This window comes from Triturus cristatus, chromosome 7, assembly GCF_964204655.1.
Source record: "Triturus cristatus chromosome 7, aTriCri1.1, whole genome shotgun sequence".
NCBI lineage: Eukaryota > Metazoa > Chordata > Amphibia > Caudata > Salamandridae > Triturus > Triturus cristatus.
In genome coordinates, this window is record NC_140590.1 from 1850397483 (window position 1) to 1850422539 (window position 25057).

The 25057-nt window shown below is 46.0% G+C and overlaps 1 protein-coding gene across 4 annotated transcripts in view; it reads right to left on the reverse strand.

Annotated features, from left to right (window-relative positions):
• LOC146813442 (ovostatin-like) overlaps positions 1-25057 on the reverse strand; it is a 261286-nt gene that overhangs the window by 186983 nt on the left and 49246 nt on the right. For all 4 annotated transcript variants that reach the window (XM_085620204.1, XM_085620203.1, XM_085620202.1 and 1 more), the window contains exon 2: positions 16455-16641. In XM_085620204.1, coding sequence (XP_085476330.1) covers positions 16455-16641 — 187 coding nt within the window. The remainder of the gene's footprint in view (positions 1-16454; positions 16642-25057) is intronic.

Genomic DNA, 25057 nt, shown 5'->3' on the forward strand with positions numbered 1-25057 from the left:
TTTGATTTTGGTAATGTTCGACATCCATTTTAATTGGGCTTTTTGCAGGCATGGGGAGAACCAACACCAAGACTCGATCCCGGTTCCAGAGTCAGCAGTTCTGTAGGTTACCCTGCATGCTCTCCAAATATTCCTGGGCTTAGGCATCCGTGTGTTTAGCTAGGAGCAGCCGGTTTCAGTATTTATTTTGCTTTCATTTGAAGCGATCCGCTGGCGGCAGAACGCGCTTCCTTGGGGCTTTGTGCAGATCTGTTCCGCTTGCCCTCCTTGTGTTTTGCTCCTTAAGTGTCACGCATCTGCCTTACCTGGCTGTGTCTCGAATTGTTTAAAGAAAAAAACAAAGTCAACTCAAGCGCATGATAGCATCTTACCTAAAAGTTCCAAACCACAACCGTGATTTTCAGCTCAGCACTTGATTACGTGTACATAAGATGTTAAAAAAATATTCACAACTGTATTTAATCAACTCAATTTATTAATTAGCTACGTGAAATTTATTTCCAGTTTGGAATTTCTTGCAGACCTGAAAAAGGGCACAGGAATTGGGTGGTGGCACTTTGATTTATTACAAATGTTTGTTACGTTCTTGAAAAAAAAACAAATTCTAACTACAGTTGCAACTTTCTTGGATTCCCAACTTGTGCGTGGCTGACCTGGTCAGTGCATTTGGTCACAAGAGGGCATGTAAAGTGATTATTAATCACTGCTCTTGCAAACTAAATGCAGTGAGCAAACTGTGGCATACAGAACAGTGTTAAGTGAGGGATTATATTATTTTAAGATAATTGCAGAGGGTGAATGTTAATGCTATTTATTATGCGCTCGAATCACCCCGAGGGGTATCTCGGCGCAACCAATCAGTGTAATGCAACTAGCTCAGAACAAAATGGTCTTCAGTAATTTCTTAAAGCGAAAATGGTCCGTAAAAGTCTTAAAATAGTGTTGCAGCTTGTTCCAATATGAAGGAACCAAATAGGAAAAGGACCTGCTGCCCAAGCGGGACCTCTTGATACACGGGATACTGAACAGCGGTTGGTCACTTGATCTCAGTCTAGGCGGGAGCTGCTGTCTAAGTTTGGTAGTTAAGTAAACAGAGCCACAACCAGTTACGGCTTTGTGTGTATGACAGCAGTGTTTGAAGATAATGCTCTTTCGAACTGGAAGCCAACGAAGGGTTTGAAGAAGGGGTGCAGAGTCGTAATAGCAGGCAGATTACAAATTAGGCGAGCCTCAGTGTTCTGCACCACCTCTAGTTTTGATAGCAACATCTCGTGAGCAGAAGCCAGCAACACGTTGCAGTAATTCTATCGACTAATCACCAGGGCCTGGACCACCGTTTCCCTGCAAAAAATGGGAGGAAGGGGAGAGCTCTTCTCAGTAGGAATCCTCACAGCTCATCGTTTGAAATAAATAGGCAGTTAGTGCTCATTGTACCAGATTTAATTCAAAGAGGAGCTATTCTATACGGGACGCAGGGCCGTACTGGGAACCCAAAACAGCCCAGGGTAGAGATGCTGGTTATACTTTCCAATTAAGCCGGTGTCTGGTTTTCCCGGTTTTATTGATCAACTTCTTTCAGCAACTTTGAGGACAGAGTTACGGAGCCTTTCTGCTCCCAGTTTTTAGGCCTGGCTTGAAAGCCAATTGAGCTCATGTCAGCACAATACAGAATATGCAGAAAGGGCTTTGGGTCAGTCATTGGCTGGTTTGAGTCAGCACTCTTCTTCCCTTGGCTCGTTTGAAGGGTCCTTCACGTTCTGGATTATTCCAAGCCATTCACTGATGTTCAACTATGCAAGTAGTCTCCTTGCGGGAGTGCAGCCGTTCCCCCACTTTGCAGCTGATGCCAGAAAATAACAGACACCAGATGCCTCCCATGCCGGGCCTGCACAAGAAGGAAAGCGCTTGCGACTCCCTGCGCACTTCCAAGAGAGTCATTGTGGAGTAACCACATCTCCGATCAGTGTAACAGTTGTGACAAGTCTTCTCCTGGTAGAAGTTGAACCTCGCTAAAACCAAAGGAAATGATGGACGGAGTGGTGAACATTGCAAGCACTCACCCCCAGTCAACTGATCCGGGTTTAATCCATCACCGTTCTTTAGCCCACTCTGTTTTGCATATGGCCATGTCTGAACTGCGGTGGCAGAGCGGGCTAAAGAACGGTGATGGATTAAACCCAGATCAGTTGACTGGGGTGAGTGCTTGCAATGTTCAACACTCCGTCCATCATTTCCTTTGGTTTTGCAGAAGTTGAACCTCCACAGAGGGTTTGGGTGCAGACGTAAAAGTGACAATGGCACTAGGCTATAATTATGTAATACGTAAGCATCTATTTAGGATTACAAAAAAAATTAGAAAATACTTGAACAGGAGCGACACATATCAAAAGGTTTAAATGAGATGGAGCCTTGCCCAGATTAAAAACAAGTTCCCTTTGGGCAGACACTACGTCAGGAGGCTTGCGTCTCCCCAATATAGCATTATACTACTAAGCACACCATCATAGGTGTCCAGCCTGCTACCGAACACTATATATAAACCGGCTTAGGTTTCTATAGGGAACCTTCTCCTTCAGGCCCAGTTTGGGTTTTACTGGTACAGAGAATCCACTTCTGCAGAGTGATCTGAGAATCTGACATTGCGGCGTCCCCCGGAAGTAGCCTGAGACCAATGCCTCCAGAGCTGCTCCTAGCTCTCTGCTTTCAAACACCTACACATGTTGGGACATTGGAAAGGGTTAGTTTCAGACATTTATGGTCTCTTGGTACATACACTACACTCGGCCGCAAGGGAATATGTGGCGAGGCTACGATGGAAATATATCCTTCATAAAAACTAGTCTGACCTCAGCTGGTCAGATACGATGCAGACCAATGACAAGGTGCTTCAGGAGTCAAAAAGTGCGTTTTTATACTTCATAAAATCTACAGCTGTGGCATTCGTATCCATGAAGTGCGCACCGGGCTGGATTACTACCAACCCACTCTTCGTGGAGATGTGCCACACATTGTGGCACGGCGGCATGCTTCAACCGCCTTGGCTGGAGGAGTGGTCAGAACAAGAGAGGTCATTCTAGATACATTACTGCATTCATACACCTAGCCTGAACACAGGATTTCATGGAGGTTGAAAACTTGAAGCCACATTCCCACAGAAGGCTGGTGCAGTGACACCTTCGTTGGTGGCTTCCAAACAGCCATCCCTCGCTTGTGGGCTTAAGGATACAAACTGGCTAGGACGGTCTACAACAACCCTACTATTGGCAAGGTGAATGATAAAATGTCTGACCTGAGCAGATCTGGGGGTTCCTTCCTCAGGAGCTTGGGTAAAGAAGGGATGTGGTGGTTTTCCCATCTTGTTCCTTGGTACCACAGGGCTGTCCACCTCTTACATTGATGAAGCACTCAGTCTGTTACAGCCTCTGGTACCTTCTAGACTAGGATTTAGTGCTCCTGTACTTACTGGTTTACATCCAGATGCCGGACATCTGCCATTAATATTGTATTGTGGCAGCAATGGTTAGTCACATTTATGTATATGTAGGGCGCTGGTTGGGGTTTCCATCAGGGGGTTAGGACTGGTCCATCAATAAACATCTGATTAGTCGCTCTTGTCGTTGCTTGACCGAAGAGAGCTTGAGCCCTATGTCCTCATTCTCTTCTTGCCCCTTTTAAAATCCCTGCTCTTTATTCGTCCGATGCTAGAGTGCCCACTCCTCTGTTTCCACACTCCCTGGTTTGCACTGTGGTTTGAATTAGTACTTAATATACAAATACTGCTAAAAAGAAGTCTGTGTGGGTTCACTGCACCTCCTGACAAATCTGCCCAACAGTAACACGTCTCCCTTCGTGGAGAGGTCACTGCAAGCTTGACGACTGTGGCAGGTTTTGGTTCCTGCCCCTTTTCTCCTTCTACGCCCCAGGCTTTTAGTGGAAGGGCTGGCCCAATATTCTAGTTTCATGGTCGTCATGGGGAGAAATGAATGGCCCTGCTTTCAGACAGACACTTTATGTGCAGGTCCAAGGGCGAAGCAAACAGGATTTACTGGCATTAGAGCTTGGAAATATTTCAGGAACCAGGGGATTTCTTGATGAACCTAGGGTGTGCGATAGCAGTGGTACTTTGTGCTTTCCATCACCTTTAGGTGATGCTTGCGCTGTGCTTGTGAAATCTCTTGTATTGACTAGATCTTAAAAAGTGACTCTTATCAGTTCCCATTATCGAATTACTGTGTTCATTTGCTTTTGAGCGGAACTTTTTTTAAAGTTTCCTCCCCCAGGCTGCACACATTTACAATACTTCTACTAAAGCTGTTCACGGCCGGCTCTAGGGCAGTGCGACTGCACCGGGTGTGAACTTTGGGTGAGGCGTCGTATTTGGAAGTATTGTGTGGTTTTAAAAGCACCTGCTGCCGCATTCCTGTCCTCCAAAAATGTACAACCAATGTAAATGTCAAGATAACTCCGGTGATTAATGCGCTTCTTAGAGAGAGATCAGAGGTTTGTCTTTTGGAAGTTGACTCCTGGTCAGGTAGCACAGAGGGTTAATGTGCCTGCTGCAAGGAATGTGTACCATTCACATCACAAAGCGCATATAATACAAATAGGTCAATGGGTTACAGCTATTTTCGAGAGATCCTTTTGTGACTTACAGTTTATAAATTATAACCCTAACATAAAACAGTGAGCTCTGAACTGTCCCCAAAGAGCTGCATAAAAACTGCAAAGCATAGATCACAGCGTTATGATTTTATCCAGTCTCATTATCTCAATGCCGGGAAAACGGGTTCATTAGGATAGAAATCAAGTCGGATTATTAAATAGAACCCCAAACCATAGTGTTAAGTTTAAAATTCAGAGTTAGCTCTCCTCCAGACCGAGCAATATTAAACTCTGCTGTCTACCAGAATAGATGACGTGACGCCTGTACCTTGTAGTCCTCGGTTTTATGTAACATTTCCTATACACTAATCTACACACCTATGATGGATGGTCTGTGTAATGTGTGTGATGTATGAGCAGCAACGGCGCTATAAAACAAATTAAACGCATCTGAGAGAGTGGTTATGGAGTCTTGATGGCACTGTTAAAGGGCAGTAGTGGGGGAATCCGTAATGGAGGTGGTTTTTGGGGTGCGCCAACAAACACTGTCGCACAGGGCGCCACCAATGCTAAAGCGGGCCCTGGCGGTTCACACTGTTTAAGCCCCATTCACGGTCAGGATCTCTTCCCACAGAAGAGGCAGAACGCTTCAAACAGTATGCTGGAATGCTTGCTTTTTATTACTCAGTTGTGTAAAACAGATGCTTTAGCCTTGGAACGTTTGTGGCATTTCCTATTCATGCCTCAGTACCTTTATTTGAACTTTGTAGGCACTATTGGATTGATTTTTTTCAACTTTATAATTATGACCAAATTAGTTTAAGTTCTAAATGTTGTAATAAACATTGCACGTTACAAATAAAGTTTATACAAGAGCGATGCTATATTTTACTACTAAATGGGCAGCCACAAGTTCAATTAACTTGCAGACAACAGAGTCATGATTTGACTGGTGCAGCGGCACCAGGCCCAAAAGTTGTCAGAACCCCGCTAAATACCAAATATTGCTATATTAAACTACTAAATAAGCAGTCACAAGTGTAGTTACCTTGCAGGCATTAAGGTCAGGATTTCAATCATGCAACGAAACTGGAGCCCAAATTCTAGGAACCTCTCTAAACACCAAATATTGCAGCATTTTACTACTCAACAGCCAGCCACAAGTGCAGTTATTTTACAGGTAATAGGGTCATGATTTGAATGATGCAGCAGGTGCACTGGCTAAAGGTTGTGAGAACTCCTAAACACCTAATATTGCCATTACATCAATTCTATTAATCATAGGCAAAACCTAAAGCATTTGCCAATGCTTGTTTTTTTAGGCAGGGGCAAACAGAACCAAAGTACTTTCCTTTCATAAAAAAACACTGTCTCAGCACACTAACTGTCCATAATCTAGTCTTTGATAGTCAACAAAACAGTTTTAGCACCATTTTTGAGACTGCCCACAGCCAAGTAAAGCTTTCAATAAATTTCTTAAATAGTTTGCAAAAATTTTTAAATTTTAATTATCGGATGATGGTACTTCACACGGCAGTCAAAGATGATGTTTCATAAAGCATAGTAAGAAAAATACTGTCAGAGTCAATAATAGCCATAATCCCGATGTTTCCTCGATGTTTTGAGAGATGAAGGCAGCCGACACGTGTTCCGTTACGCATTGTAACTTTTTCAAGGATTAAGACACTGGGTCCTTCCACTACTCCGAGTAAAGAGTCGTATCAGTTAGAAGTACGTCAAAATATGCATAAAAACACTTTATTTCTTCCCGGGACCGGACGTGAGGCAGGAACGCTTGGCGGCAACACAGATGACCAGGGGCATATCATAGCCCGGACGCACTCTTTTCCTTGATACAAAGTCGTCGGACATTACGTAACTTTGGGACTGTTTTTCATCGAATACATCATTCAGCGATTTGACACGATATGAGGGTCCCTTCTCAACCCTGGCCCGTATTGACCCTTCGCTAAAGTGTGAGTTTTTCTAGTTTATTCAAATACTCTAAATTTGAAATAAATTTCCTGTCTACATAGCAACGGGAACAACTCGGACACGCAGTAGATTAGTCTACATGAAAGTCCGTATTGGTCTGGATCCATCTTCCTACTGAACAAGGACTTGGTTGGAACTTTGGAACACTACCTTTTCTACTAACATTTCTCAAATAAGGACTCTTTCGCATGTTTACGCACTTTTAATGGCCAATACTCTCTACTTAGAGTAGCAGAAGGACTTCGTGTTTTAAGGATTTTTTGCATATTTTGACGTACTTCTAACTGATACGACTCTTTACTCAGAGTAGTGGAAGGACCCAGGGTCTTAAGCCTTGAAAACGTTACAGTGCGTAACGAAACACGTGTCTGCTGCCTTCATCTCTCAAAACAGCGAGGAAACATCGGGATTATGTCCATTATTAACTTGGACAGTATTTTTGTTACTATGCTTTATGAAACATGATCTTTGACGGTCATGTGAAGTCCCATCATCAGATAATTAAAATTTAAAGCTTTTTTGCAAACGATTTAAGAAATTTATTGAATGCTTTACTTTGCTTTGGGCAGTCTCAAAAATAGTGCTAAAACAGTTATGTTGACTATCAAAGACTAGTTTATGGACATTTAAAGTGCTGAGACAGTGTTTTGTTCTAGTAACACGGAAGCTCTTAGGAATTTCCGTGCAGCGACATTTTTGGGTAGTCTTTGTGCTCGAGAGGCACCAAGAGTTTGAATTGGTTATTAACAGGAACTTACTTGCCTATTGATAGGATTGATGTGCTACTGTACTTGCCACCACTGCCTTTCTTTCTGTGTTTATACTTTCCTTTCATGTGTACGTTATCCTTGCTGAAGTAGGAGATTCGTCCAGAGCCTCCTTGCATATATTAATCCTCAAGTCACCTATTGACTCATTTGTGCATTCACCCACTAACCTGTCCTCCGTATCGGACATACCAGTCAATGAAGTGGCACTTCTGCTCAATAGTCAGACCCATTGGTTTTGCCAAAGCTCGTTTTATCAATGCACTCCAGGATACACCAAACCTTCAGGGGTCTGGTTACGGTCTGTCCTGAGCCTCTCACCCTTCACTCAGTAGCCAGGAAGATGGCTCTGAGTCACATGGGCACTCGTGGGCTCAGCAGGTCATGACCTTCAATCTGGGCAAAGCCAACTCATCCATCCAGCATCAGTAAACACAGTACGGTTATTTGGACAAGTGTAATACCGGTTATTTTCAGTGCTTATAAAATAGTATGAAGCACTCTAGTGCAAAATGTATTATCCACAATATAGAGACGCATGGATATTCCATTGCAACTTAAATACACAAAATAAATAATTTAGAAATATAAATTGTCAAACAACTTCTGTTTACTCCCTGACCAGGATTAGAGGGAAGGCAACGGATTTTCAGATGGAAAAGAGGTTATCGGTCTGGCTAATGGGTTTTTAAAAGCACCTCCGACAGTAATATCCTGCTTGGCACGGAACCCACGCATGGCATCCGAAAGCACACGATAAGCCTCTGAAAGAACGCAGCTCCTATGCACAGACTAGGTAAACATTACGGACTAGCTCGGATAGACCAGTCGTTATCCCTAACCCTCCTCTGTACCCACACGGGCCCAGCCAGAGGCGGCTAGCACCCACCTTCGGGACAGACAGCAAAGGACCAGCAGACGCCTTATAGACTGATACAGGTTGAGGTACCCAGTGGCCCTGGGATTGGTAGTTAGCAAAGGTAATGAGCAGTTAGAGATTCTGGGTGGCTTGTGTCTGGGGAAGAGAACATTGGCCCTGGCAGAAACCCGCAAAGCCCTTTTTTGATAGGAGAATCTGGTGCAGGACAACAAGCACGTCACCAAGAATCAGAAACAGTATATCAAAGCTTGTAGGTTGGCCAAGATGGGGCACACAACTGTAGCCAAATCCAGGAACAGGCTTGTGCTCTGCAGAGCAAACTACGAAAGGGAAAAGCCGACCGGGAGAATGTACTCTGAGAAGACTGGGTTCCTGCCATGAGCACTAGAGATAAAAGGATTTCAGAAAACCCTGGCATTTAGAGAACATTTCTCTAGGAAGGAAGTGACATTTTGTGCAGTCCCAGGACTGGGTAACCCATGTTAGCAATGTGTATTCTTGTACAGAGGATCTAACTTGGGCTCGTATTGATCACCTGCTGGCAGCCGAATTACAGAACTATCATACCTTGGAATTTGAGATCAGGGAGTCTGTGCAGGCTATTGGGGCTAGTTTGTCAGCAAGCACTCCAGGTCCCCCATAAAAACCCCAATGAGCTTTTCCTGGTACATCTGGAGGTCTGGGGTCCTTCCATGAACCTTTTTTTGGAATTCTAGGTTAAAAAGTTATGAAGATCCCCGCTTCTTTGCATACCGTAGAGATCATACCCACCTATAAGATGGGACAGTATAATGCACGGAGCAATTACAAACAGATTAGTTTATTGGATGCCTCTCAGATTTTCTGCAAGCAGGTATTCGTGCACCTTCGGGATTGGATTAAGGACAACGGTGTATTATCTGAGTTCCAGGCAGGGTTTAGAAGTGGCATTAGTACGGCTGACCAGATTGGACTTAATTGCATTTTCTGGAAGAGCGTAACAATCAACAAGGGCCCCCGTTATACCGGCACAGACTTGGGACCTCGACTGCTCTAGGACCTGATCGATAAATTGAGTGATCAGCTGGCTCCAAAAAGTACCACGGCTTATGCACGTCAAAACTGTATTGAGAAATTGGGTCTAGAGAGGCTTTGGCTGTATCCAGAGGAATCCAATTCCTTCTTATAAATGGATATTAAATTAATATATTGGGAGTAGGTGTTGAAGCGATCTGTGAAGGCAAAGGTACCTAAACAGAGTTGAACAATTTCAAACCGCTCCCTTTGTATGAGCGCAATTGATGAAATACATCCCTTGTGGCTCGGAAACTATATACAATTTGGGTACTTCTCTCCCGACTAGAGCCTTTTGTAACGAGTGGCCCAACGCACAGCTCATGGGAGAGGAGTGTACAGCTTGTAGTGCGGCTTCAGAGTCTTTACCCCAGATTGTATTTTTCTGCTCAGCCCATAGGTACCAGAGAGCTAAATGGAGCCGGTCCATGTGTAGAGGGTCTAAGCTTCCTTAGGACGGATCGCTCCAGGTTGGTGGCATTCGCGATTGTGAGATACCTCATGTCTGCCTGGAGTTCGCGTTCGAAGTGTATTAAAGCTAGTGACCAGGAATGACACATTTTAGATATCTATGCGTCAGTGCTTGGATGAGGATCTGTTCAAGCTGCTCTGATTTGGTTGTTCCAAGTCTTTGTAAAAATTTATACAACCTTATCGCTAATTAATTATAGTCTTGTCCCTATGTGATCCCATTTTAATTAATGTTTTAACAAATATTTTAGGATGAGTCGTATCTTAAACCAAATTCCGTTCTAACAGTAAGGTGCAGTGAATTAATATTTTCCATGTGGGGAACCAGCTAGCGTAACAGCAATACAGCTCGGATCTATCCCAAATTCAGTTTTATGGGGTTTAATGAATGTATATTTATGGGGGGGGGGGGCAGGGCCAGCTCACCGAGAAAATAGTTGTCCAGAGAGGAGTACGCCAGGGTTGCGTTTTGGCGCCGACCCTGTTCTCTCTCTATATAAATGGGGTGGCGGACCATTTGAGTGAGGACGCGGCCGATGCCCCAACCCTGTGCGGGGAAAAAATACCAACTCTATTATTTGCGGACGACACCCTCCTGGTCTCCAAGAGCCCTATGGGCCTGCAAAAACTTCTTGATCGCTTCACCTCGTTCTGCGTAGCCAGAGGCTTGGTTATCAACATAGCTAAAACCAAGCTAATGGCTTTGGCACCATCTAAAAGTTTCAGAAACAAATTTAACTTGAATGACAGCCCGCTGGAGTTAGTAGAGGCCTTTGATTATCTTGGGGTAAGGATGAACAATAAACTAAAATGGTCACCCCATCTGACCAAAATGGTCCTGAACCACAAACGGATTTCTGGGGCCATAGCGAGGCACCAGACACTCTCCTACAGTCGACCTGTAGCCCCAGCCATTAAAGTATATGAGGGTAAGGCTTTGCCTGGGTGCCTATACGGGGCGGAACTCTGGGGGTTCGATAATCTCTCTGAATTAGTAAAATCAGAAAACAAATTTTTTCGTGACCTAGTCTCGCTCCCCCCATCCACCCCTCTAACTCCTCTCCGTTACGACCTTGGGAGACACCCAATTAATGAAGTGGCGAGGCTGCGCCCTCTGTTATACTGGACCCGGCTTATGAGATCTTCTGACCTATGCCATTATGCATCCGGTCTAAAAGAACTGATAAGTTTGGGCGCAGGCCATAAGGTTGGTTGGGTGTCCAACTTGAAGAAATTAGTGGTCGAAATTGGTCTGGACCAGGCTTGGGAGAGCCAGATGCCCCCGCCCAAACCTCTAGTGAAAAGGCTTTACTGGGACTGGATTTCCGCCATGACCAATAAAAATCATAATGGCATTCTGTCGGAGAGATTCTTGGATGTTAAGCCCACCCTAAGATTGGAACCCTTCCTTGACCTCATTGAGTCCCCGGGGGACAGAGTGCTCTACCTGAAATTCAGGTATGGCACACTCCCTCTCCGAGATTTCCAGAATGGTTGGAGCGGCCAATCGGGAAATAATGAGGGCTGCCTGGGCTGTGCTTGCCCTACGGAATCTACAGCACATTTTATCTTTGCTTGTAGGGCATACAGCCAAGTGAGGTCCAGGTGGCTAAAACCAGTTTGTTCTAATTTGGGCTGTTCATCCCATCGGGTGGCCTTACGCATTTTAACTTATGAGACGCTAATCCCAAGTGTTACCTGTGGTACAGCAAAGTTTTTAGGACATGCTTGGAGGATAAGGCAAAGGCTCGTTAAGGGAAAATTAGCTTAATAAACTGTTGTGAGTTTTGTCTACCGAGCTCTCTTGTTCTGGATGGGTTTTTAATTATACTGCTATGTGGTTTTTATGTATGTATTATCCATGGCTTGATCTATTTTTAGCCTTGTTTTTAGTTCTGCTTTCTTTCTACATCCATCTAAGAGAACAAGAAAACTGACCATTTGCTGATATGAATTTTTCTGGTCTCTTTGATTATCAACTGTGATGCATTTTTGTACTTTTATGATTGATATTTTATTAATCGAATAAAGTGATTTGAATTGAATGTATTGCGACAGATATTTGCTAAAACTAGCCCCTAGAAAGCTCTCATGCAAATCCATGGAGGACAGGTCTTAGGCCATCAAACTGTACTTTATTTTGTAATTGCATTTATATAGCGCTTACCACCCCCGATTAGGTGTTGAAGCATTTTTTCAGGAGTAGCACTACACTCTGGAACCCAAAAAGGATAAGTGGTAAATTAGTATAGTGAAATATGAAATTTGAGTGGGGAACAAGTTAGTCTGATTTGGATTGAAAAGGATAGTATTTTGAATTTTGTTTGAGGTAGATTAAATGTATTTTTTTTTTTTTTTTTTTTTTTTTTTTTTTTAGTCGTTCACATGCATTGGGAGATCTACTCGGAGAGAGGAGTTGGCCTAACGGCTAGGGCGGTCGACCTCGAATCTGGGTTCGAGTCTCGGCAATGACGCTGAACATCCTGTGATTCTGGGCAAATCACTTAACCTCCCCATGCCTAACAAAAAAAAAATATGAATGTGTCCTCATGTAATGCAACTGGTGCTATGTAAAGCGCTCTGATACCAGAGTTGGGTCAAGTTCGCGCTATATAAAACTCTGTAAAATACAAATAAAATACTCATTGTTTAACACGTGATGGTAATATGCTCTATGACCAAGGTTACCTTTTTTCTGGGAAAGTGTTTTAAGGTACTTAACCAAGAGTGTTCGGCGAACCTTCCCAATGGCCTTACACTTTAGCACCCCACGCTCTTTGGCTACAAGGGCGTCTCGGCGACCTCGTCACCCAGTTGGCTTCTAGGCTCTCTCCATGCCTCGTCCTTCTGATCTCGGCTGCCAGACTTCGGACACCTTCAGGTAGAAGTGACCCAGCACCCTCCATGACCTGCGGCTGGAGTCCACACTCAAGTGTGCGCACCTCAAACACCTCGGCCGCTTGAACTTCAAAAGTGCCGGGCACCACCTCAACTGCAAGGCCCCTCTTGTGGTTCAGGCACCCTTTGGCTCTTGCAGCTCAGTGCCAGGGGACCCTGAACAGAAAGGAGGCAGGGGCTGCCAGATGTCCAAGGGCTAGGAGCAGCTTGGACCCCAGGAGCCAGGCACCACTCATTTGGAAAGGAAGTGCTATTCAAATGTAATATCAAATTGTACCCCAAAACTGCCTCTCACCAGGGGCGAAGGAGTTCCCGAACTGGAGATAGCAATCACGGTCTATGCTCCAAAAACGTGCCACTGCTGGCACTTGGCATTCCAGTTTCTAGACTGGTTGCCATAGTTCCTGTCAATCTTTAAGCCAGACTTCTCTAAACTCTGTCCTGCAGCGCCGGATCCTTGCCTGATTTTAAGATAAATGTAGTTATCTAAAAGGAGATATAATAAAAATACCCAATTACGGGTCCCTATCCCAGAGTATTAGATGGAAAACCAATTACGGGTCCCTATCCCAGAGTATTAGATGGAAAGCCAATTACGGGTCCCTCTCCTAGAGTATTAGATGGAAAACCAATTATGGGTCCCTATTATGGGTCCCTATGCCAGAATATTATATGGAAACAATTACAGGTCCCCATCCCAGAGTATTAGATGGAAAACCAATTACAAGTCCATATCCCAGAGTATTAGATGGAAACAATTACGGGTCCCTATCCCAGAGTATTAGATGGAAAACCAATTACAGGTCCCTATCCCAGAGTATTAGATGGAAAACCAATTACAGGTCCCTAACCCAGAGTATTAGATGGAAAACCAATTACAGGTCCCTATCCCAGAGTATGAGATAGAAACAATTACGGGTCCCTATCCCAGAGTATTAGATGGAAAACCAATTACAGGTCCCTATCCCAGAGTATTAGATGGAAAACCAATTACAGGTCCCTAACCCAGAGTATTAGATGGAAAACCAATTACAGGTCCCTATCCCAGAGTATGAGATAGAAACAATTACGGGTCCCTATCCCAGAGTATTAGATGGAAAACCAATTACAGGTCCCTAACCCAGAGTATTAGATGGAAAACCAATTACAGGTCCCTAACCCAGAGTATTAGATGGAAAACCAATTACAGGTCCCTATCCCAGAGTATGAGATAGAAACAATTACGGGTCCCTATCCCAGAGTATTAGATGGAAAACCAATTACAGGTCCCTATCCCAGAGTATTAGATGGAAAACCAATTACAGGTCCCTAACCCAGAGTATTAGATGGAAAACCAATTACAGGTCCCTATCCCAGAGTATGAGATAGAAACAATTACGGGTCCCTATCCCAGAGTATTAGATGGAAAACCAATTACGGGTCCCTATCCCAGAGTATTAGATGGAAAACCAATTACAGGTCCCTAACCCAGAGTATTAGATAGAAACAATTACGGGTCCCTATCCCAGAGTATTAGATAGAAAACCAATTACGGGTCCCTATCCCAGAGTATTAGATGGAAAACCAATTACGGGTCCCTATCCTAGAGTATTAGATGGAAAACCAATCATGGGTCCCTATGCCAGAATATTAGATGGAAACAATTACAGGTCCCCATCCCAGAGTATTAGATGGAAAACCAATTACAGGTCCCTAACCCAGAGTATTAGATGGAAACAATTACGGGTCCCTATCCCAGAGTATTAGATGGAAAACCAATTACAGGTCCCTATCCCAGAGTATTAGATGGAAAACCAATTACAGGTCCCTATCCCAGAGTATTAGATGGAAAACCAATTACAGGTCCCTAACCCAGAGTATTAGATGGAAACAATTACGGGTCCCTATCCCAGAGTATTAGATGGAAACAACTATGGGTCCCTATCCCAGAGTATTAGATGGAAAACCAATTACAGGTCCCTATCCCAGAGTATTAGATGGAAACAACTACGGTTCCCTATCCCAGAATATAGGATGGAAACAATAACTGGTCCCTATCGCCAAGTATTAGGTGGAAATCCAATTACAGATCCCTATCCCAGAGTATTCGATGGAGACCTATCCGGGTCCCTATCCCAGAGTATTTATTGGAAGCACTTACAACTTGGACCAGTGTCCTCTGCACTGTCCCTGGCCAGAAGGGCATGAAAGAGGTGAAAGTGGATCATAAATTCAAAGGCGTTCTGAATAGGGGCCCAAAAATTAATTTGGCCCTCGCCCCCAAAATCCTTAAGATGTCCCTGTTCACTGTTAAATTCCAGCAGTCATTTTAAAAGCTCCAAAGATTAGTACCAAGAAGGGTACGCCCAAACCCCCTTCCGTCACCGGGACACACTGAATCTGCCCACAGCTCCTCTTCGACAATTGCACTGAGACAACCTACTTCGCCCCTCAGTCCATGGCACAACCTGCCCCCATCCTGTCGCCACCTGTGGTTCGTAGACCCCCCCAAACCCACTGGGTGTCATTCAACCCACCTTGGGTGCTGCCCACACCTTCTCCAAGTTCCAGACTGCTCAGCTCTGTCCTGACCCAATGACGTGGAGCTCCCTTGAGGGAAACAGTATTGACATCGCTGCTCGAAGCATGCTGTCCGAAGCTCAAATGCTTCTTTAAATGAATACCTTGACCACGCAAGTCCTTACAAGGACTCACCTTAAGGGAAGTGATGTTGGACTTCAAGACCAACACTTTCCCTACTGTTGCGCAGACTGGAGTTGGAATAGTAAATTATGCCATTATAAAGTCCACAGCGTTCCGTAAGGAAAAGTCAGTGTAAGGAGTTATGTGGTAAAGGAATGCGTTGTAAAGATGCTTTCATTGTTGGTGCCCCGTTAAGGTAGGCGTGGTAAATGCCTGCGTGGTTCCGACATACAGCCACCCCAGTGAGTGACCCCGTGCTTTATTTGTAAAAGAAGAAACGCTGGGGCCCAGTTAGTGCTCCGAAGCCAGCGCCATCAGGGTGCTGGATATCAGGGCTTCACAACCACGATTCCACCTCATGCCTCTTTCATCCACCACCAGGCGTTACCTGCCCCTTTACCTTCCTCGCACAGTTGGTTGTTTGCCCTTGCGCTCTCCCTGTCACAGTTTCAATCTTTCACGTCCTCCTGTTTTCCCCCTTGTGAACCTCTCTTGCTGGGGGTCAATGTCTGAGGAGTAAAAATAGGTGCAGGTCCCCAAAAATCAGTGCCTGTGGGTCCCACCTTCACCCACCTGCTCAGATTAAGCACCGGAGTGCCCATTACCCAGACTCACCTGAAGCGCCACCTGCTGCTGTCTGGATGTGGCACAGTGGACAGAAGGGCTGCGGTCGCTTCCTCGTGCACCCCAATGTCTACAGAGTTACAAGGGGAGAGGCACTGGCCGCCTGGCAGGTTCAGTCTGGAGACGCCTGGCTTTGCTACAGAACCGGACACCTTTTTTTCCACCCAATATGCAAATGGAAGCACTTGCATTTTGGTGACACCGGCCCATGTTCCATCTCAGTCCGACCCTGTGCAGGAACGCAAAGGGTCCCAAGACCGGAGGAAATGAACATGGCATAGGAAACAACCCAAGGAAGCAGGCATGTTCCTTGTGAAGCAGCCACCCCTTCCTTGCAGGCTGCATTGCTTATTGAACTTGTGTTCAGCCAAGGAGTGCGCAACCACGCGTAAAGTACGCGCAGCAGCAACGCCACGGGACCCGCAGATACCGAAGGACCTGCAGAACTAAGCAGTGCGTGACCTTTGCCCCAGCAGACTCACCGAGAACTCCGCACACTTGAAGAAGGGCTTCCCCGCGGGCACCGTCTCCTTGAGGACGTCGAGCTGGAAGCTGTTGTGGTCCAGGGTCACGGTCACCGGAGTGGGCTTCTCCCCCTTCCTGAGGAACAAGCACATCGACTGGCTGGTGTTGGCCTTCAGCAGTGCCGGGGTCAGCAGCAGGAACTGCCTGCAAGAGAGCAGAGGAGGGACAGGTGCACTTTCAATCACTAATCGTCAAAATACAAGAGAAACACTATATACTTTCAATCCCCAAGAGACAAAATACAAGAGAAACACTATATACTTTCAATCACCAAGAGTCAAAATACAAGAGACACACTATATACTTTCAATCGCCAATCGTCAAAATACAAGAGAAACACTATATACTTTCAATCCCCAAGAGACAAAATACAAGAGAAACACTATATACTTTCAATCACCAAGAGACAAAATACAAGAGACACACTATATACTTTCAATCGCCAAGAGTCAAAATACAAGAGACACACTATATACTTTCAATCACCAAGAGACAAAATACAAGAGAAACACTATATACTTTCAATCACCAAGAGTCAAAATACAAGAGACACACTATATACTTTCAATCCCCAAGAGACAAAATACAAGAGACACACTATATACTGTCAATCACCGAGTCAAAATACAAGAGAAACACTATATACTTTCAATCACCAAGAGTCAAAATACAAGAGAAACACTATATACTGTCAATCACCGAGTCAAAATACAAGAGACACACTATATACTTTCAATCGCCAAGAGTCAAAATACAAGAGACACACTATATACTTTCAATCACCAAGAGACAAAATACAAGAGAAACACTATATACTGTCAATCACCGAATCAAAATACAAGAGAAACACTATATACTGTCAATCACCAATTGTTAAAATACAAGAGAAACACTATATACTGTCAATCACCAAGAGAAATACTATATACTGTCAATCACCGAGTCAAAATACAAGAGAAACACTATATACTGTCAATCACCAAGAAAAATACTATATACTGTCAATCACCAATTGTTAAAATACAAGAGAAACACTATATACTGTCAATCACCAATCGTCAAAATACAGGAGAAACACTATATACTGTCAATCACCAATCGTCAAACTACAAGAGAAACACTATATACTGTCAATCACCAAGAGAAACACAATATACTTTCAAACACCAAGAGTCAAGATACAAGAGAAACACTATATACTGTCAATCACCAAGAGTCGAAATACAAGACAAACACTATATTCTTTCATTCACCAAGAGGCAAATAAATACAGAAGAGAAAAACATACTTTCAATCAGCAAGAGTCAAAATAGAAGTCGAAGAGAACAAGCGTTTGCAATGCAATCGGCCTCGCATTTGCTGGTGTTAGTGCTATTGGCGCTGTAAATGACAATTTCTTTTACCCATGGTTATGGTTTGAATGTATGTGGACTACGTTGGGTAGCACCAACCATCATGCGGCTTAAAGCGCTTTAGCAATCTTTTTTAAAAAGTTTATTTTACAGCAAAAAGACTTGGTGGCCAGCTCACGGGGGGGGGGGGGGGGTGAGGCTCAGAAGATACAGGAATAAGGACTGCACCTTTCCCCCTGGAGTATGCTAGCTATACTTTCGTTTTATGTGAAATCATTAAATGCTGCGCTCTATCACTCCCATCAAAACTCACATGAGCTTAAGGGACTGCCACGAGGACATGGGACAGCTAACCTGCCGCTGACCGCGGCCCCCGCAGGGGGCCACTCGGCGGTCGGCGCCTTAGTGGCCCCGGGGCCCCGGTCACCCCTCCCCACTCCCTCCTTCGGGGGGGGGCGGGGGCGGGGATCCCGATTGTTGCCCCCCTCCGTGTCATGGGCCGGAAGTGACGCGAAAGGCGCGTCACTTCCGGGCCCAGGTGCGAGGGGAAGGCTATTTAGCCTTCCCCCACCCTCACTGGCGACCTCTTTAGCATTCTTCGGGGCTTTCAGAGTCAGTGAGTTAGTGGCTAGGTCCAAGGTCGACTGTTCAGGGGATGCGCTGGCAATTTCAGACGTGTCTATTTCCGGGTCACTGACCATTCTTTTACGCAAGTCCAAGACTGATCAGGCGGGGCGGGGGATCAGGGTGGTTCTCCAGCCCCTAGGTGACCCCAGGTTCTGCCCAGTACAATGGGTAAAGGCGTTTTTGGAACACAGACCGCCGGGCCCTGGTTATCTCCTGTTGCATTCAAATGGTACCCCTGTAACTAGATACCAGTTCGAGCAGGTAATCAGGGCCAGTTTAGCCAGGACGGGGCTCGCCCGGCCGGACAGAAGGTATTCCAGCCACTCCTTCCGCATTGGCGCTGCCACCGCCGCTCACCTGGCGGGATTAGAGGCCGCTCAGGTGAAGAAACTGGGGCGTTGGGAATCTGATTCCTATAAGATATATGTTCGCCCGTGAGGCAGCTGTTAGTAATGTGTTTGTGATTTATGGTGTGTATCGTTGAAATCACCCTTTCTGATTAAATAACTTGTGTGTACACCATGTCTCCTCTTTATTAGGACGAGTGGTGTGGGTGATCGGGCATTCATTTGTCGCCCGGGCGGCCCAATGGGCGTTGCACCGAAATTGGATGCGACACTTCCCTCAGACCGAAGTGGAATGGATGGGGGTGCCGGGGATGAGATGGTTCGAACTCAGGAATAAGATTGAGCAGAGACTAAGAGCACACGGGTCCACCTTGCCCCACCTGTTGGTGATACACCTGGGCGGTAACAACCTTGTTACCCTAGGGAGACGATTGCTGTTATTAGCCATGAAAAGAGACTTAGGGGAAATCTGCAAACGTCTGGGCGAGTGTGAGATCGTGTGGTCAGAGATCATCCCCCGCAGGTCTTGGCGGGGAGCTAAATCCTTTGAAGCGGTAGAGCACTCCAGGAGGCGCATTAATGGAGCAATGCGTAAGTTCACAGCCCAAAGGGGTTTGGGCTTTATTCGCCATGAGATGATTCGGGGGAATGTGAAGGGGTACTTCGACTTGGATGGAGTACACCTCTCCCAAATAGGCATGGACCTGTTTTTATTGGATTTAAGCGAAGCATTGGTGAATAGAGGGTGCAGGTAAAGAGCTAGGTTGGTGGGGGGCCCTGGCTGCGACGGTTAGCCGCCTCCAGGGCTGTGGCGGAGTTACAGGGCGATCTGGAAGCAGGCCGGTACAAAGGGTACCTCTGCGCGGCACCACGTGGTGCCTGAGCCAAAACGAGGAGCCTCCAGAGAGGTCCCGGAAGCCGGTCGGCGCCCCGCTAGGCCTGTGGGCGGTTGTGGGCCTGAACAACCGGGGGCTTGCTATGCGACGCTCCGCCCCGAGAGGGGGGGTGTGAGTAGAATCTCAACGGCACGTGATCGAAAAAAGAATCACTTGGGGGGCAGCACTTGCGGGTCGTTCCCGTGCTGCCCGGCTCGTCAGGCGGGGCAGGTGAAGTAGATGGCCGCCTGCCCTTGGATCGCCCGTAAGATAACCCACCTATTACATATCCTGGAATTATGTAATAAATCCTGCAGCATTTGTTACCCATTTACAACTGTTTCTTGTGTCTTCTTTGGGTAACCTAATTTGGGGGAGGGGGGAAAGCGGGGTGCCCCTGGGGGTACTATGCCCTGCAGATCAGTGAAACCGCAGCAATGACAGCCGAGTCTATACAACAGCATTATGGGATGGGTGGGCCGGCAAGCCCATTATGGGTGCTGCCTTCAGGGAGTACTAGGGTTCTAGAAACAAGAATAGCAAACAGCACCCTAGGACTTCTAGCTTCACTAGCACTGCAAGCACGTGGTGTGACGCAGTTCAAAATAAAAACATATGTAAAGTCACGGGCAAGCAGCAGCAGGTACCACATTATAAAGCATTATTTAATATTGATTGAGTTTCTCTTCAATCAGCAATATTAATAGGTTTAGTAGAGAAATATCATACCAATCTTGGGGGAAATATGTCAAAACATACAAGTCGTGCATTTTGGCTATAGATTGGAATTATTCTGCTTAAAGTAGTTTACTGCCAGCCGCTGATTGAGGCTAACTGAAGTATAGCCAGAGCCACTGGAATTATGCGGCAGCACCGGGCTAATTTATGTGGAGGCCTTCCACTGAGCAGCACGTGCTGCTGCATTTTTAGTAACTTTTGGACCTTTTAAGCTAGAAACGATTTCTGTTCAAATCTTGTTATACAGTAGATGATAGATTATGCGGCTAATACGGCAAACTCCTAAGTAAACAAAAAGCGCTGCGGCTGCCAGTCTGTCTGGACACCATGAAGAATGTCTGAGTCTTAGAGGAAGGTTGTCACAGCAGACCCAAGCAAAACATGTGAGTAGGCACAGCAGCCACCAAAACCCTTCTCATAGCAGGTTCCTTCGACCCCCAACTGAGGAGGCCCCCCCCCCCCCCATCTCCCACCTTTGATGCCCATCCCAGCGCGAGCCCACCTCTGTCCGCCCCATTATATAGAGTTCATTGTGATCCGGTCTCCCACGCGCTCTCCGCTCTCAAGACCAGCTAAGACTACATCACCCCTTAATCTGTACTTGAAACCCATCTCTCCTCTGCACTTTAATGATGAACCAAAGATGAATTACCGGACCTCTTCACAAGACAGTAGCACACTGGCAGCATGCATAGAGCCAAGTGCAGTTCAGTGCAGGACGCAAGTCTCCTTGTAAGTTATAGCAATGTGCCACTCTCTCACACTGGCCAGGGTGGGCCTGGGCTCAGTCCATCAGTGTCTGGGGAGATGCTTGGCTGTGGTGATCGCTATCTGGTCAGGGTGGGCCTGGGCTCAGTCCATCAGTGTTTGGGGAGATGCTTGGCTGTGGTGATCGCTATCTGGCCAGGGTGGGCCTGGGCTCAGTCCATCAGTGTTTGGGGAGATGCTTGGCTGTGGTGATAGCTATCTGACCAGGGTGGGCCTGGGCTCAGTCCATCAGTGTCTGGGGAGATGCTTGGCTGTGGTGATCGCTATCTGGCCAGGGTGGGCCTGGGCTCAGTCCATCAGTGTTTAGGAGATGCTTGGCTGTGGTGATCGCTATCTGGCCAGGGTGGGCCTGGGCTCAGTCCATCAGTGTTTGGGGGAGATGCTTGGCTGTGGTGATGGCCATCTGGCCAGGGTGGGCCTGGGCTCAGTCCATCAGTGTTTAAGATATGCTTGGCTGTGGTGATCGCTATCTGGCCAGGGTGGGCCTTAGCTCAGTCCATCAGTGTTTGGGGAGATGCTTGGCTGTGGTAATCACTATCTGGCCAGGGGGGCCTGGGCTCAGTCCATCAGTGTTTGGGGAGATGCTTGGCTGTGGTGATAGCTATCTGGCCAGGGTGGGTCTGGGCTCAGTCCATCAGTGTTTGGGGAGATGCTTGGCTGTGGTGATCGCTATCTGGCCAGGGTGGGCCTGGGCTCAGTCCATCAGTGTTTGGGGAGATGCTTGGCTGTGGTGATCGCTATCTGGCCAGGGTGGGCCTGGGCTCAATCCATCAGTGTTTGGGGAGATGCTTGGCTGTGGTGATAGCTATCTCCCAGTACCTGGCTGTCATTGCACATACTTGCCCATAGATAGGCTCCCCAAAGTAAAAAGATTTGAGCATTTTAGAAAACTGTTTTTTTTTTATTTATTTATTTTTTTAGAGTTCCAATCATAAGGTATAGGGACTCTTTACAATAAGTGCGTTGGACAACATGGAGTATCGTAAAGCACAAATGTAAGAACGTTTGGGGCGAGTGGGGGGTGTATCTAGATTCCTTCCCCTCTTTGGATAGTCAGGTTCCCAAAGGGGGCTGCTGCTGCTTGTGCAGCTAAGAGGGCTTAAAAGAATCATTTCAGTTTCTGGATTCTCCTTGCCACAACCCTAGTACTCCGCGGTACTGGTACAATGACTACAGTCTCGAATATCTGCTGAAGGTTTAAGGTGGCCAGGATCAATACGCCACAATTTACTAAACACAGCAAATATTCCTGTGTTATAACACCATGACCAATTGCTGAAAAACACTATTTAAACCAAGTCTGGGCGGTGAACTCTGCTCGCAAAGTTTTCCGCTCTCCATATTACACGGAGCTCAGAAAAACTTTACTTCACATAGTGAGTGGAGTTTTCTTCCTCACTCGCGTTCAACATCAAGTTAGCGAGCGTGAAAAATCAAACTCCCAGCGAGATTTCTCAAAGCGGGTGGTCAGATTTCTCATTGCGAGTGGTCGTGGATGGTCGCCACGCTCGTGTTGAAAAACTGTTCGCGTTGAGAAAGCTGCTGCTCGAGTAAAAATCTAGTCGAGCAGCACAAGAAAGGAAGCAGCACCCGCTGGTGCTGTGCATGGTGCAGTTCGAGAGGATTGCACAGTGCGGACAAGCATCTGGCCCTGAAAATCACTGCGAGCGGCATTTATCTAACACTCCGCCGCTTGTTGAGGTCGCGAAGCGCAACAGATTTTTTTTTTGCATTTCACATAACACCGCAATCTGACCATGCTTATTTACAAATAAAAGAAAATATTAGGGAAAGTGTTCAAAGGGGGCCAAAATGTATTTCCATAGTATTTTCTCAAGCACAAACCCTTTCCTTAGGTGCACTGTGTTGATCAGCTTTGCCGAGAGAACCCATTCTTTGTTTTGGCTGTCAAATCCTTATTTCAGTTTTGACTCAGTTTTTGCTGCTTCTTCCACCCTCCCAGTTCCTTAAAACAAAAAATTAAAAAAATCCAAGATACTTCTGAATAGGCAGATGTATTAAAGTGCTATAATCTTAAAATAATTTTTTTAAATGGTCATTTCTCCAACTTAAAAAAAATATAGGAGCCTGCTGCTAATACCCACCAAGCTTCATTCACTCCCAGTGTAAGGAAGGCCAAATGGAATTGCTTCATGCTAACTACCATCATGTCAAACGTACCGTACGTTTGACATTCGCAGGTTTATCACACAGGGGAAGAGGTGTGGCGCCGCCAGGGCAACTGACTCCACAATCTGGGGATCACGGTTCGATCCCCGGCGCTGGCAGCAGATTAGCCCAGCACCATGTGACTCTGGGCAATAGCTTGCTTAATCTTCCCGACGGCCCCCAGCGCCTAGATACCCTTAGGGGTGATTGTTCGCTCTTTACAAATGTGGATTATTATTATTTTGTGGTTTCCTAAATAATGTGTACTAAATTATGCCAAGTATGTAGTGTGAAAGTGTGGGATTTACAGGAGCTCATATATAGGCTGCAGCCTCAGGCTATATGTACACCCACTGCAGCTCCCTCTGCTTGTGGTCCATTGTCAGCTGCACTATGTACCTTGCAACCAAGCAACGCGCAGCCGCAATACATCTCTGCGCCCAGCTGCTCGGAAAGGAAAAGACAGAGTCTGCTGCTGTTCAAAATGGCCGCCATCAGTAGCATGGGCTTAGTCACAGAAAAAGTAGGTATAAATGTCCAATTGAGATTTAAAAATAAAAAAAAAAAGAAGTCTGGCAAAGCGTGCGTCCTGCCTTACAGATGCCACCGTGTGCACCGCTGCTCACTCCCCAGGCAATATTCCATGGAAGTGAACTTTTGAAAAAAGGTGGGACATACATCCATTAGCAAGCTCCAATTTTTGCACAACACACACAAGCCAATCCATAAGCGTGGGTGGAGTCAGACCCCACAAGTGCATACAAAGATCACCACAGTGCAAGCTCGACCTAAAAATATATAATTTCAAATAACACACACAAAAAAAAAAAAAAAAAAGCCTGGGACTCTATGGGGAAGGGTGTTGGTATCAGCAGAAAAAACAAAGAAAAACTGAAACTGGCAACATTCAGAGGAGCCACCATGAAGCCAGGGTGTCACAAGAAGCCATGGAAAACGCCCACCACCTTCCAAGGACTCAGTCGAGGGGCCGGGTTCAGAGCTTTAAGTGGCTCGGGTCCTGCCGGGAAAAACGGCCTCGGACAAGGATTCCTAATTTGGCTTGAATTCATGCCCTTCACTGAACAGGCACAACAGGGATCCATGTCTGCACAAGGACTCCAAACACCCCTAAAGTAACCAAGCCCGTTTATAATTCATGTTTATTTTGCATTTCCCAATATTAGCTTTTTACAAATGTGTGGAGTAGTTTTTGCAGTTGTGATGTTGCCCCGGCACGCCTTGAACCCAGTCGCCTCTGTATCTGGGTGAGCTCAGGTTGCCTGTGTGGGTTGGAGGGGCCACCACAAAGCTCTGAAGCTCAAAGTGAATGCAGTGCCAGTATCAGCCGGGCCCAGTCCCAGGGATTTTCATCTGGATCGGACAAGGGTTGGTTCAGGTGGGCCAATGTGGGCCTAATTTTTGTCGAGTCTGTAGGTAGCCTAGAAGCCCAAGACTGACATATCTTCTTCCAAACAGGCCTAGAGAGCGCCCAGAGAGCTCTTAAGAGCCGATGCCTACACTAAACAGCCCAACTCGGATCACTTCCAGCAGGCCAGGCTTTAGCACCAGGAGTCCAGGCAGATTGAAGAGTAGTTCAAGGTGAAGGAGACCTTCCAGCAGGCCAGGCTTTGGCACCAGGAGTCCAAGCAGACTGAAGAGTAGTTCAAGGTGAAGGAGACCTTCC